Raw genomic sequence first — 14,812 nt, 5'->3', positions numbered from 1 at the left:
AAAAATAAATAATTTATCCAGAATTACATAGTGAATGGCAGGCAGATTCAGGATTTACACTAGGTCCGTTTGGTTTCAAATCTATGCTCCTAAGCGTTTCCTGTTTGCTAGTAAAGACTATGTAAAAATACACACGTGGTTAATTGGAAGTTACTGACTACCCTTTCTGGTCCGTTTTTCTCCCACTCTCACTCCAGAGTTTTCTTGCTCCTGTCCTCAAACCCTCAGGACCTCTTATTGCTACTTTGGGCTGAAACTGCAGGTGTCGGATTGCCGGTGTAACCTTGTAAGTCTTCCGATTGGCCGGAACCACCCACATCGCTGCTGTTGCTGTGTGGGGTGGACGTACCTCTTCTCGTTTCCTGGGGGTGGTCCCAGGCTAGAGTGGCAGCTGTCGTAACCAATAGGCATGGGTATTGTCGGGCCAGGGGCCAATGAGGAATCCCCTGGAGGAGAAAGGGATCATTTGGTTGAGGATGTAAGCACCGGAGGAACATGGGGCTGTACCAGAGGTGGCGGCGGCTCCGGCTCCCAGGGTTACAAGCCTGCGGGCTACACACGGCGCTTGAGGTACCCCAAAGTTCCGAACTCCCCAAAGCCCAAGCTGTAGGTTCTCAACCCAGCCTGACCCGCCCTGCTCCCGCCCTACTCCCGCCCTGAGTCCCCAACCGGCTACTCTGGCCTTTTTTTAAAATTAATATGTTTTTATTGATTTCAGAGAGGAAGGGAGAGAAAAGAGGGATAGAAACATCAATGATGAGAGAGCATCATTGATTGGCTGCCTCCTGGACGCCCCACAATGGGGATGGAGCCCACAATCGGGCATGTGCCCTGACCGGGAGTTGAACCATGACCTCCCGGTTCCTAGGTCGGTGCCCAACCGCTGAGCCACTGCGGCCGCCGTTTGAAGCGCTTTTTCCCAGGGTCACCCCCCGGCGGAGCCAGGACTCCTAACGTGGGGCCCTGGAGCATCCAATCCTTATAAATCAGTGGTCCTCAACCTTGGCTGCACATTAGAATCACCTGGGAATCTTTTTGAAATCCTGATTTCTGGGCCTCATCCTCCGGAAATTCTGTTTCTTTGTTATGGGGTGGGGCCACCACATGAGTAACAACGAAACAGAATTTCCGGAGGATGAGGCCCAGAAACCAGGATTTTACAAAGATTCCCAGGTGATTCTAATGTGCAGCCAAGGCTGAGAACCACTGCTTTAAAGACTAGAGATTAGGACCCCGGCCACTTCAATGCCCGCATCTCCCACCATCCCCAGGCCCAGGAATAACCGATGGGACGGTGTTGCCTCCTAACGTCTTTCCCTCCAGGCGGCTGTGCCGGCGCCTCCGCCCTGTTTGGTAGAGCGGCTTGGCCTTTTTGAGGAGCTATGGGCCGCGCAGGTGAAGAGGTTCGCGGGCATGGCACAGAAGGAACCCCGGACTATTAGGGTCGCGCTCCCCGGAGGACGGAGCGTGGAGGCGGTGGCATGGCACACAACCCCTTACCAGCTGGCCCAGCAGATCAGGTACCAGGCCCCGTCTCTACCTGCCAGTATCGCCCTCCCCTCTGCGTCCGCTGCACCCGAGCAGAGAGAGGAAACTCTGCTTTCGCTGTTCCACGCCATCAAGATGCTTTAACCTCCGGTTCGGTTTTTTATCTGTGTGTGTTTCAGAGCCTCTGTCCTTGCTCTGTTGTCCTTGGGGAGGAGGGAGGAGAAACAGTAGGTTCTATTGCTCTGGTAACACAGTCCCCCTTGGCAAGTTGAGTCCCTCTTTTTCCATGTGGATTGTAACCCTCATTTTCTTTATCTCCACCCCGTCCCCCTTGTTGAAGTTCAACCCTGGCAAATACCGCAGTGGCCGCCCAAGTGAATGGGGAGCCTTATGATCTGGAGCGGCCCTTGGAGACAGATTCTGACCTCAGATTTCTGACGTTTGGTTCTGCAGAGGGGAAAGCAGTAAGTGTCTTCTTCGTCACAAATACAGTGGCCGCTACACTGAGATATTTAAGTGGGTGTTTCTAACATTTCTTTTGCCTGAGTTTTTCCGTTTTCACTTGGGAGGGAGACTGACCGCAGATGGCTTATCTTAACTGTTCCTAGCTAAGCTGGAAACTTACAATGAAAGTTTTTACTCAGCCTAGGTCTCTCACAAGCAGACATCATTTCTGTTAGTGAAAGGGAGAAGAAGTTGAAAACAGGAGGATAGTGAGAGACCCAGTATAAGTGATCTGTAGCAAATATTTAATTTTAACGTGGCTTCCACAACTGAGCATAACAACCACGCCTCGTCCCCATTTTGTCCTCTTCCTGTCAGCTTAGGTAATGTGGACCTCATGTATTAGGAGGCAGAAAAATTGAGTTCTCATGTCATTTATTTACAAATGACCAAATCCGAAAGCAGTGGTTGCATCACACGGGACTCCTGGGCTAGAAAAAGGACCCAAAGACTGAGCGGAGCTTTTAAGAGGCAGTCTTACCAGAGTAGTTTACTCTGAAGCCCTGAGAGATGTTACAGATGTTACAGGAGAGCAAAGGAAGCTGCCCGGCTTCCTCTGACCAGCAGCCCTGAGGAGTGGGGTAGGGGGGTACGCTCTTCTGTGCACCGATTCTACTGACCTCTGCTTTCTTTTCTATTTTTTTTCCTTGTCACTATGTAATGGTCACCACCTCTGGGTTATTGACAGTTATTCCTAGAAGAGCCATACTGGTTTCACACCAGCTTCTTGGAGGAGAGGATCCCGAGCGAGGGGGTAAGGGAGGAGGTTAGGACTCATGAACTTCTTTCCTGTGAACCCAGGTGTTCTGGCATTCCAGCGCCCATGTCCTGGGGGCAGCGGCCGAACAACTCCTAGGGGCTGTCCTCTGCCGAGGACCCAGCACAGAGTGTGGCTTCTACCATGATTTCTTCCTGGGAAAGGAACGGTGAGCAGTGCAAGGAAGGGGGAGAATGATGGTTTCTTTTATGAGACTTCACCTTTTTCCCCAGGTGTTTTTGAGGTATAATTGACAAAATTGTAGTATTTTTAAAGTGTGTAGTGTGATAATTTGATATTCGTATACATTGTGAAAGGATTCCCACAATCTAGTTAACTAACCCATCACCTCACATTTTTTGTGTTGTTTTTTGTTAATCCTCACCTGAGGATATTTTTTCCATCGCTTTTCATGAGGAGTGGGAGAGAGAGAGAAACATAAATGTGAGAGAGACATGGACTGGTTGCCTCCTGCACACATTCTCACTGGAGATGAGGAGCAACCCTGTAATCCAGGTACATGCCTGGGACCAGGAATCGAACCTGAGCCCCTTTGACGCTCTAACCATTGAGCAACCAGCTGGGACAACCTCACCTTTTTTTTTTTTTTTTAAATATATATCTTTATTGATTTCAGAGAGGAAGGGAGAGGGAAAGAGAGATAGAAACATCAATGATGAGGGAAACAGCATTGATTGGCTGCCTTCTGCACGTCCCCTACTGGAGATCAAGCCTGCAACCCAGGCATGTGCCCTTGATCAGAATCGAACCTGGGACTCTTCAATCCATAGGCCGACGCTCTTTCCACTGAGCTAAACCAGCTAGGGCACAACCTCACCTTTTTTATTGTGAGAACACTTAAGGTCTGTTAGCAAATAGCAAATTTCAACTATACAATACAGAATTATCAAAATTATCAACTATAGTCACCATGCTATGCATTAGCTCCTCAGACCTTATTCATCTTATAACTGAAAGGTTGTACCCTGTTATTGGAGTGGTTTCTGAGGCCCTTTTCTGGGTCTAGGGCATGTTCAATTTGGAGGAGCAAGCTGGGGGAAGGGCCTCCGGGCCTGATATGTTATTTTGGTACCACCTTCTCCATTAGTCCATGTCCTTTCTCATCTCTTCTAAGATGCTTGAAACATCTTCTCTAGCCTTTAGGAGTTCTTCAACTTTTATTTCATTCTCCATTACTATTGCTTTAATTTTGTCCATCCAGATTGCCTGCACTCAACTTTTTTTTTTTTTAATATATTGTATTGATTTTTTACAGAGAGGAAGGGAGAGAGACAGAGAGTCAGAAACATCGATGAGAGAGAAACACCGATCAGCTGCCTTCTGCACATCTCCTACTGGGGATGTGCCCGCAACCCAGGTACATGCCCTTGACTGGAATCGAACCTGGGACCTTTCAGTCCGCAGGCCGACGCTCTATCCACTGAGCCAAACCGGTTTCGGCTGCACTCAACTTTTTAAAAAGTATATATTTTTATTGATTTTAGAGAGGAAGGAAGAGGGAGAGAAATGTTAATGATGAGAGAAAATCATTGATTGGCTGCCTCCTGCATGCCCCCCCTACTGGGGATGGAACCTGCAATTCGGGCATGTGCCTGGGAATCGAACCCGGGACCCTTCAGTCTACAGGCTGACTGAGCCAAGCCAGTTTGGGCTGCACTCAACTTTTAATTTCATACACAGAGCATTTGCTCCAGCTATAAAATTTGTACCTGATTTCCTGTTAGAGCAAATAATTCTAGATGTTTCTGGAGGGCAGGATTTCACCCCCTAGCCAACAGGTATGCTACCCAGGTGATGCTTCTTAGAGGGTGCAAACCAACCAGTTCTCATCTTCCCAGGACTATCCGGGGCTCAGAGCTGCCTGTTTTGGAGCGAATTTGCCAAAAACTTGCAGCTGCTGCTCAGCCCTTCCGGAGGCTAGAGGCTTCCCGGGATCAGCTTCGCCAGCTCTTCAAGGTGGGTTGGAAACACACAGTTTTAGGAGGAAGACCAGAGGCCTGCGGGACGAGGTGGCTCTCCCTCGTCAGTCCCAGAGGTGATGGGATAAAGACTTGTCTTCACTCATCCCTTCTTCCAGGATAACCCTTTTAAGCTCCGCCTGATTGAGGAGAAAGTGACGGGTCCGACGGCAACAGTTTATGGGTGAGAGTGGTCAAGACGGAGAAATGGGGAGGTGGGGCGGCACTGACAAGGCCAGAGGGGGCTAAGGGAAAGGAGACAGAAGCTAATCTGTTGCTCCAGAAAAAGGGGACTGGGATTTGATTTTTATCCCCCGTTGCTCTCTCTGTGGAACACGTTTCTTTACTTCCTCTTTCCGTCAGCTAAAGGCCAGGAGAGGGAGAAAACTAAAAACTCGGGAATTTGGAGATCACTAATGGCCCCTCTTCCTCCCAGGTGTGGCATGTTGGTGGATCTTTGCCGGGGCCCCCACCTTCGGCATACTGGACAGATTGGAGGACTGAAGCTGCTCACGGTCAGTTGTGGGGACAGGGTTAGGCGGAAATTCCCGTTTTCACTGGAGTAGCGGGGGGATGGGAAGATAGTTCTCTCAGCCCCATCCACGCTCTGACAGTGAGCAGGGAGTCCAGAGGGAGAAAGACACTTAGTCCCTGCCTTCTAGAAACGGAGTCTGATGGCAGATACTGGACACAGGAACCAACTCAGTTTCCATAATTGGACATCAACGCTGAGGGAGACGGGGTGGGAGGGCGCGGACAGGCTGGACAAGGTCTTACACGGCCGGCTCCTGTGGGTAGAGAAGGTGGGGAATACTGTTCGACAGGCACGGGGAGAATACTCTAAGTCAAGGGCGTGTCTTTTATGAAAACACTGTTTCTGGGCAAGGTGAGTTATTAGAATGGGAGCAGAGGGCGAGGGGAAGGGCAGCTAGGTAGAACAAAAAGCGCCGGACTGAAACCCTGGCTCTGCCATTAAGGACGTGTGTGGCCTGGGTACATCTCCTTACCTATTTCCCCATCTATTGAAAGAGACGGTTAATTCCTGCCAGTAAACCCACACCCAGAGCCAGAACCAACGAATGCAGGAGGAAGTGTTTGAGGGAAAGTTAAAAGTGCTATGAAGTGCAGGCTGTTTCTTATTAGTACTGTTCAAGGAAAGGGCAAGCAGAGGCAGGTGATCTCACGGGCCAGAGACAGGGAAGAGTGTGGGAGGTTGGTAAGGGGGTGGGTGGATGACACTTGACCAGATCCTCAGGTTAACCTCCTGAGCAGTCATTGATTAGAAGGGGAGGAACGAAGGCCGGGGGTGCTGGCAGGCAGCAGTGAGATTGCTCAGGATAATGTTAGGCCCGAGTGGGACGTATGTAGAAATCAAGAACCGGGCACTTTGAAGGCTATGAGCATCACATGCGCTGTCTGAAGGACCAGCCTGTGGTGTTGGTGGGAAAGTGGTGCATAACTGTGAAGCTCACACTGAGGTTTGCCAGAGAGATCGGGTGGCTTCAGCCTCATCCTCCCATGGACTCCCTGTGCCCCCCGCAGAACTCGTCGTCCTTATGGAAGGCCTCAGGGGCCCCCGAGACGCTGCAGAGGGTGTCCGGGGTTTCCTTCCCCACAGCAGAGGAGCTGAGGGCCTGGGAAGAATGGAGGAAGGAGGCAGAGTCACGGGACCACCGGCGCATCGGGAAGGTGCAGGGATCGGGGAGGGGAGAGGGGGCCTGATGGGAAGGGTTGGGACAAGGTGAAGGAACGTGATTGTGACGCTGGGAGCAGACTCAGGATCCAGCAGCCTGAGCGGCTCCATCCCTGTTTCCTCTGGTGCCAAAGCCCCTGCTTCCCCGTGAGGTGACACTGCCATTCCCGACCAGGAACAGGAGCTCTTCTTCTTCCATGAGCTGAGTCCCGGGAGCTGCTTCTTCCTGCCCCGGGGGACGAGGGTGCACAATGCCCTGGTGTCTTTCATCAGGGTAAGGGGGACCCAGCCAGGGAGGAAGACCAGGGCGGGGCTGGGGGCCTAGAAGAAGTCAAGTGTTAAAAGGGGGATTAGAAGCATAAACATAAATATTGTAAAGTGCTGGTGATTTTTATTGAGATACTAGAAATGTGTGGTCTACATTGGGGAACATAGAGAGTTAATATGGTGTTTAGTAGGTTGTGATCAGCATGACTGAGGGCCCAGGAGAATCACACAGCTGCCCCCTCCCTTTCCCTCCCCCAGTCACTTTGACCTTCCATGTCTGTCCCCTCCTTTCTAGGCCGAGTACACCCGCCGTGGTTTCTCAGAAGTAAAAACACCCATACTGTTTTCTACGAAACTCTGGGAACTGTCAGGACACTGGGAGCATTATCAGGAAGACATGTTTGCCCTGCAGTCCCCAGGCTCTGACAGGCCCACCAGCTCCCAGAGTGACCACTCTACCAGCCATCCCACAGACACGCTCGCCCTCAAGCCCATGAACTGCCCTGCACACTGGTGAGCTGGAGCCAGAGGCCTGGGTCCTCCAGGGCTGAGGCCAGGCACCCAGGCTGCTAAATATTAAGTGACAGGAAGCATCTGGGAAGAGTACTGGGCACCTGATTGGAGTCTTGAATCTGCCTCTAGCTGACCATGTGAATCTGGGAAGATCATTGTACCATTCTAAGCCTCAGTGTCCTTATGGTAACATCAAGGGTTTGGAGTTGCTGCCCGAGGTTTTTTTCCCAACTCGGCGCCTGTCACAGCACAGGCGCACAGTAAATGATGTCTGTTGTTACTGAGAAAATAAAATCCCTTTGAGTCACACAGGGCTCCGACTGTGATGATGGGGATTGGCAGGACTCAGGCCACGGCAGGCCGGAGGGGTCCTTAGCCGATGGTGCGGGGAGAGGAAGCACGCCCACTGGGCAGAGAGTCTTCGGGAGCTAGTTCTCCCTGTGGCACTGACCCCTTCCCACCCCAATTTCAGCCTGATGTTCGCCCACCGGCCCCGATCCTGGCGAGAGCTGCCCCTGCGACTGGCAGACTTTGGTGCCCTTCACAGGGCCGAGGCCTCGGGCAGCCTGGGAGGACTGACCCGGCTGCGGTGCTTCCAGCAGGATGATGCTCACATCTTCTGTGCACCGGACCAGGTGGCTCCCCCGCTCCATCAGGCATTTCTAACCGCCGCCCTCCCCCATGAGCCACCAACACTCCTGACCTCAGTTGCCCTCTTTAGATGTTACAGTCGGCTGCGTGCTATCCCCAACTTTCCTCTCTGTTTTGCCCTCTATCTGCCCCAAACCACCCTCACCCCAGAGCTCTGTCTAGCTCACACCCTCCCTCCCTGACTTCCTCCCCAGCTGGAAGCAGAGATCCGGGGCTGCCTGGGTTTCCTCCGCTCTGTCTATGCTGTCCTGGGCTTCTCCTTCCGCCTGGCACTGTCCACCCGGCCGGCTGGCTTCCTGGGAGAGCCCTGCCTCTGGGACCAGGCTGAGCAGGTGAGCAGGTGGTGGGACTCGGGGAACCCCTCTCCGATGGAAGGGGGACAGTTGGGAGTCAGGGTCCTCAGGAGAGGCGTGTGTGCAGGCGCTCCTTGCGGGGTTGGAGGGATGTGTTGCTCACGGTCCTCTTGTTTCACTCCCTCTAAAGGTCCTTCAACAGGCCCTGGAAGGGTTTGGAGAACCCTGGGACCTCCACCCTGGAGATGGTGCCTTCTATGGGCCTAAGGTAAGCTGGGGACTTTGGATAGAGTTTCATTTTTTGTTTTATTAAGTATTTAATAGATAAAAGGGAATTTTTTTAACTTGTGTATAAAGAGGAGTGATGCAGTCCCTACCCCCGTGGGACTTACTGTCTGTGGGGATTGTGGGTGGCAGGTGCTAAGGGAGCTTGCTATTCAGGAGGGTTGGAAGGGCTTCCTGCAGGCTCTTTCTAATGCGAAAGGTGATTGTTGGCCAAGTAAAGAGGTGTTTCAGGAGGGAGAGTGGAGGCAAGGCCGGGGGAGGGTGGGAACTGACTCACGTGGCCAGTTGGAAGAAGTGAAAGAATCAGGGAGGAGGGGAGAGAACTGAAAAGTTTATCTGCTGTGTTTAGTGAAAAGGCTGTTAGTTTTTGTTGGTTGGTTGGTTGTTACCAGTGAATGTATTTGAGAAATCAGAATTACATGCAGACAGAAAAAAATTGGTTATTAAAACCACTACATTATAAAATTTTTTGCAATGTTTTAAACATTTCCAATCATGCAAGTAATAAAGATTTTAAAAACTGTATAGCCAGGCCATTGTGCTCAGTGGTTGAGTGTAGACCTATGAACTAGGAGGTAATGGTTCGATTCTAGGTCAGGGCACATATCAGGTTGCAGGCTGGATCCCCAGTGTGGGGTGTGCAGAAGGCAGCTGATCAATGATTCTCATTATTGATGTTTCTATCTCTCCCTCTCCCTCTCTGAAATCAATAAAAAATAACTTAAAATAAAAAATTCATTTGGGCGGGGGGGAAAAAATGGACACATATGTAATACCCTTTGTAATACTTTAAGCAATAAAATAAAAAATAAAATAAAATAAAAAATTCATGAATGGCAAAGAATACTGCCTCAAAACATACTGAATTCATATATGTTAATAATACCATAATGAATTCATGCTAGATATAAACTCAGGTTACCAATTAGGTTGAAGCAAATTTTAGAGCTATTTTTTTAAAATATATTTTGTTGATTTTTTACAGAGAGGAAGGGAGAGGGATAGAGTTAGAAACATCGATGAGAGAGAAACATAGATCAGCTGCCTCCTGCACACCCCCTACTGGGGATGTACCCGAAACCAAGGTACATGCCCTTGACCGGAATCGAACCTGGGACCTTTCAGTCTGCAGGCCGACGCTGTATCCACTGAGCCAAACCGGTTAGGGCTAGAGCTATTTTTATAAGACAAATAAATGTACTTCATGATAAAGGCACAGCAGGATCTAAAAAAATGATACATTTATCACAAAATTCAAACTCCCTTAACCATTAACAACCCAGGACAGTAAAATTTTCTTGGAAACTTTTTTAAAGGCTTGATTTAACATGCCAGGAAAATGTTATTTTTCCATTAAGATACGTTATGAAAATTGACGTGAGGTCAGTTTCACACCTGAAATTAACAACCCCTAGCAAAAGTACCAGCTGCTAATAATGTTAACTTATATATAACTTAGCTACATGTTAAAATACACAACTGTTGGTGCAAGTCTGCTTATAAAGGCAGTGCTCTGGATGTGTCTTCTCACAAACAGTGGGCAAACAGGTTCATTATTAATGAATTCAACAATAATCCTGAATTCATTAAACAAGGTCCAACAATATGGTTTCTTCAAGAGGAATATCGAAGAATAAGAAATCTATAGTATACCATGTGGGCAAAAGTGGGTTTTATGTTCCTTACAAACAACTGTGAGCCGCTTGTGCCCCACCCTGTATTTTGTAACGAGCAGTGAATTTCAGAACGTCCTGTTGGTTGGTGCTTAGTTTACCGAGGCTTGACCCCCACAGAGGCAAGCCATGTGACCCTTTGCATGAAGAACCTTTTTGTGTATGTGGCAGCATGAAGCAGGGAGAGTCACAGACAAGAAAATTCTCATCATAACAGGCCAGGATTGACAGAGATGAGTGGATACAACAGGTAGTGGCAGCTTCTCTAACAAGCTCGGGCCAGGAATGTTCTGCTCAGCTGCAAGTGCGGTAACCTTTGGTGCAGCTCTGGTAAAAGCACTTGCCAGCAAAGCACATTGGTAAAAGCTTGCTGCTTCATGCAGCCCAAGAAGAGGCAGAGCAAACAGCAGAGCAGTGAGCTGTGAACAGGCGAGAAGCCACATTGCTGGGCCCAGTGGATTGGTCATCTGAATTGCACTGCGCCTGCCCCTTGAGGACGCTGTCTGGCACAGAAAAGAGCAGAGCTGGGTTTCTAGAAAGACCAGAGCGAAGGCGTAGCTCAAGGCTGTTAGGTTTTGCAGGCCCATTTTTGGTAAAGTGGAGAGTGAGGGTGGAGGAAGGGAGGGAATGAATGAACCTAACTCTTTCAAGAACTTTGGCTGTTACACAGGCAAAAGAGAAATACGAAGGGCCTGAGTAGTCAGAATGTTTATGAAGGGCGAGACTTGAGAATGTTTAAATGCTGTAATGAGAGGGTGCCTGTTGGGGTCAGGGAGGAGTTGAAGTTGTGGAAGGGGTTTCAGTGAGGGAAGTTCTACTGAATGTGGCTTTGAGAGTCCTCCCCCAAAGGAACAACCTTTGCCATTCTTTGGGGCCTACAGAAAGGCTGGGGTAGGTGCAGGAAGTTCATAGGTGTGGTTATAGGATTTGAAACATTTCCCATCTCAAGATATTGTCTGAATTTTCCATGAAATAGGGGAAAGAGTCATTTGGTGAGATGGGAATGGGGGAGAGGAGTTTTCAGTGAGGGAGGTGAACACTGAAGAGAGAAGGGAAAGCTTGACAATCCTTGAGGAGAACAGGACACAGCTGGTCAAAGCAGCCACAGACTTGGGGGCGGCAGCAAGGGTCCAGCTGAGGTTGAAATAGGGACGTGGATGGCGTCAGTCGTTTTGCATCTGTGTGGTGTGCGCCATGTTGGGTAGCGCTGAGCCGTTCTGTTAAGAGCCAAGGAGGTGGGAGGGGAGGGTGCCACCAGGGGAGTTTGCCATGTGGATGTGATAGAGGAACAATGACGTCGGGAACCTGGGAGAGTGGGTACAGCTGCCTAGGGAAGAATCAAAGGCGGGAGGGGCCTGTGAACTGGAAGAAAAAGAAGCATTAAGGAACCTAGACATTGAAGAGCTATTAGCAGGAGTAATTGTCAAAGCTAGAAAACCAAGAGACGTATCAGAGCAGGGTGGACCGTTCCAGAAGTGCAGCCATTCTGGGCAAGGACAGGACAAGGCTGTAGCCACAGTGTGGGTGAAGGTCTCTGAGATGAGGCGCTCGAGGAATTGAGAGGCCAGGGAGTGGATGGGTCAGTCCTGTGGATGCGGGTGTCCCCTAATATAACACCACTGAGTCCCTGCCGGAGTCCCCGCTGAGTCAAGCAGAGTCTGGCACAGCTGGGCGACAGTCTCTCAGAGCAGCCTGGGGCATGGGTAGGTGGAAAGGGGGTGGCACTGGCTCTGGTTTCTCGCAGGCCTCCCCTCTCTCCTTCAGATTGACGTGCACCTCCACGATGCCCTGGGTCGCCCCCATCAGTGCGGGACAATCCAGCTTGACTTCCAGCTGCCCCTGAGATTTGACCTCCAGTACAAAGGGTACAGAGCCTCGTCCGGACAAGTTCCCTTTTCCCGCGGCTGCCCATGGGATCACTGGAGAACAGCTTCCCCTTCTCCCTTTGGCCCTGAAAGTAACCAGTCCTCCACACCCTCCCCTGCTGAGCCTGAATATGTCTATAAGAACTGGCAGGTGATCTTGATTGCACAATTTGTGCTACTTCCTCCATTCCATCCACTTTCCTTTTTCCCTCTAGGCGAGCCGGGGCCCTGGAGCGTCCAGTCCTCATTCACCGAGCAGTTCTGGGTTCTGTGGAAAGGATGCTGGGAGTGCTGGCGGAGAGCTGTGGGGGGAGATGGTGAGACCCCCGACTCCAGACTTCTGTTCTGAGTCAGGCGTGACAGTGCATGCCCCAGACCCTGCCCCTCCAGGCTCCAGCTTCTGTTTCCTGCTCCAGTCGGCTCGCTGCAGCCACCCTCACGGTCAGAGCCAGAATGAGTCATTTGTTCTCTTCTTCTCGCCCAACCAGGCCACTGTGGCTGTCCCCATTCCAGGTGATGGTCATCCCCGTGGGGACCGAGCAGGAGGACTATGCCAGGGAGGTGAGGAGTTGGGGGCCAGGACAGGGCTGAAGCAAGACTAATAGGAACCTGAGCAAACGCCTAGGAAGAGACCACCTGGGGTGGGAGAGGCGCAAGCACTTGGAACCACAAGGCTGGGCTCAGATGGCTGCTGGCCTGTGTGCTGGGAATTCCACACCTGAGAAGCAAACTGGTCCCTCCTGGTGGAGATGTGTGACAGTTAAATCAGCTTACATGAAAGGCTGACGACAGAGCACAAAAAGGGGTGGGATAAATGTCGCTTTTCCTCTGCTTTCTAGAGAGAAGTAAGGCTCTGGGCTGTCCCCGCGTCAAGCAGCTGGTTGGGTAGAGTGTAGCCAGAAGCAGGCAGGCCAGGGACTCTGCAGGCTGGGCTCCAGCAGGAGGCAGACAGAAGCCGCAGGCGAGGGCAGGGCCTCCGTGTGGAGACAGTGAGGAGGGGTGTCTGTGAGACCCCGAGAGCCTTGAGGCAGAGGAAGGGGGAACAGATGGGGCTTTGGTATCAGACTGTTCTACTCCTCAACCTTCCATTAAATTAAGTTCCTATCACCAATCCTCTGCCCAGGTACAGCAGAGCCTGCAGGCGGCGGGGCTGGTCGGAGACCTGGACGCTGACTCCAGGCAGACCCTCAGCCGGAGAGTCCGCGGGGCCCAGCTCGCCAACTACAATTTTCAGTTTGGTGAGTGACAGCTCAAGCACCCGCCCTGTACACTGTCCTCATTTTTATTAAGTTCGGTCATCTGCATATTTGGCTTAATTGGGGCTCAGTTCCTGAGCTGGACAGGAGCCAGGAATCAGGATGCCTGAGCCATTTGGACCAGTTTTCTTCACCCCGACAGCTACCTCTTACCCACAGAACAGTGTTCTCTGACCCTTCATCGCTGTCTGTTAGGCTAATTCACCAAGGGCGGGCCAGAGAGAAAGGGACAGGAAGGGTTAATAAGGCCTTAATTGGTTAGCTTTGTTTATTCTAGACCTAGATGGAGTCAGCTCTCCTGGATGAGGAGAAAGCCCTATGGAGACGAATATAGCTCTGCCTGTTCCTTTTTTCATTTTCCAATAAAAGCCCGGAGCAGACAGTCCTCAGCCAGATAACCTGATTCTCTAGGTCTGCACACCCACTCGTGCGGCCAGCGCTTGGAGCAAGCTGCCCACCGCCCCGTGGACTCGCCGAGCCTTCCACCACTGCCACTTCCCCTTTCTCTAGTATTCACACACCCAGGTGCACACACTTCCTCTGGGTCAGCTGGTCTTCGTTTTGCTCTGGCTGACCCCACTCTCTGACCCCTGGGCCCCTGAGCTGAAAGAGCTTCTCATCTCCTCAGCACACGCAGGGAGCGGGAGGGCAAGAACCGGTAAAGTACCGCCCGCTCCACATCTGGGCTTTGTCCTCGCCCTTTCTAAAGATTTGGGCTGGATCTCTTGTTTCTGCATAGCAAAGGGAGGCACCCCGGTGGGTTACATCCGCCCTGAGATCCCCACCCCCTCTGCTTGCAGTGGTTGGCCAGAAAGAGCAGAGCAACAGGACAGTGAACATTCGGACGCGAGACAATCGTCGGCTCGGAGAACGGGACTTGACAGAGGCTGTGGGGCGGCTGCTGGAGCTGCAGAACACCCGGGTCCCAAATGCCGAGGAAATTTTCTGAGCGTTTGCATAGTCATGTGACAGACCTGCGGGAGCCACCAGCCTCTCCGAACACAGGGACCAATTAGCCAACCTAACGGACAGAGTCTGGAGTCCCAGACCCTTTAGAACTTGTGTGGAGGCCTGAATCTACTCTTTGGAAAGAGATTTGATGTGGAGGAAGCCACAGCTGCTTGCATGTGAGGAGAGCGAAACAGCATAATAAACCTAAAGCTCTGAGGTTGTGTGGTCATCTCTGACTCCTGATGGGGGATAAAAGGATTTTGACTTCACCTCCCTCTCTTGTCCCAGGGCGATGGGGAGAGCGAAGAGGGACCGCCCCACCTGGCCAGGTGCTCTGCTGGTTGGAGCATCATCCTGGGCACCGAAAGGCGGTGGGTTGGATGTCAGGGCACATACCCAGGTTGCAGGTTCGATACCTGGTTGGGGTGCACGCAGGAGGCAACTAATTGATGTTTCCCATATGGATGTTTCCCAAATTAAGGGACAACCAGGCTCTGGCCAGTTAGCTCAGTTGGTTAGAGTGTTATCCCGATGCGCCAAGGTTGCAGGTTCAATCCCTGGTCAGGACACATAACAAGAATCAATGGATGAGTCCTAGCTGGTGTGGTTCAGTGGATAGAGCGTCGACCCTGAGACT

The 14,812-nt window shown here is 51.2% G+C and overlaps 1 protein-coding gene across 5 annotated transcripts; it reads left to right on the top strand.

Moving 5' to 3' along the window:
• Positions 1 to 451: 451 nt before the first annotated feature.
• On the top strand, positions 452 to 14,391 carry TARS2 (threonyl-tRNA synthetase 2, mitochondrial). Of its 5 annotated transcripts, none has more exons than XM_081112736.1 (18): positions 460 to 570; positions 1,324 to 1,520; positions 1,829 to 1,952; positions 2,794 to 2,918; positions 4,609 to 4,726; positions 4,848 to 4,912; positions 5,165 to 5,243; positions 6,271 to 6,417; positions 6,597 to 6,695; positions 6,984 to 7,201; positions 7,749 to 7,836; positions 8,047 to 8,184; positions 8,336 to 8,413; positions 11,868 to 11,968; positions 12,184 to 12,285; positions 12,457 to 12,529; positions 13,092 to 13,206; positions 14,025 to 14,391. In XM_081112736.1, exons 1-18 carry the CDS (start codon positions 496 to 498, stop codon positions 14,171 to 14,173), a joined length of 2,091 nt encoding a protein of 696 aa, XP_080968862.1. In that variant the 5' UTR covers positions 460 to 495; the 3' UTR covers positions 14,174 to 14,391. The 5 variants fall into 5 exon arrangements, with proteins under 5 accessions (XP_080968865.1, XP_080968862.1, XP_080968861.1 ...); XM_081112735.1 differs by having other exon boundaries at positions 7,674 to 7,836; XM_081112739.1 differs by lacking the exon at positions 4,609 to 4,726 and having other exon boundaries at positions 452 to 570; positions 7,674 to 7,836.
• Positions 14,392 to 14,812: the final 421 nt, after the last annotated feature.

This window comes from Myotis nattereri (genome assembly GCF_964212035.1).
Source record: "Myotis nattereri genome assembly, chromosome: 18".
NCBI classification, from domain to species: Eukaryota; Metazoa; Chordata; class Mammalia; order Chiroptera; family Vespertilionidae; genus Myotis; species Myotis nattereri.
The sequence above is the reverse complement of the archived record's forward strand: the minus strand, read 5'-3'. Positions and strand labels throughout refer to the sequence as shown.

Excerpts from the sequence above, each read along its gene's own strand:
- TARS2 (XM_081112735.1), top strand. The coding sequence starts at position 496 with ATGGGGCTGTACCAGAGGTGGCGGCGGCTCCGGCTCCCAGGGTTACAA. Across the intron at positions 6,696-6,983 it reads CCCTGGTGTCTTTCATCAGG|GCCGAGTACACCCGCCGTGG; the intron begins GTAAGGGGGACC and ends CCTCCTTTCTAG. Across the intron at positions 13,207-14,024 it reads CAACTACAATTTTCAGTTTG|TGGTTGGCCAGAAAGAGCAG; the intron begins GTGAGTGACAGC and ends CTCTGCTTGCAG.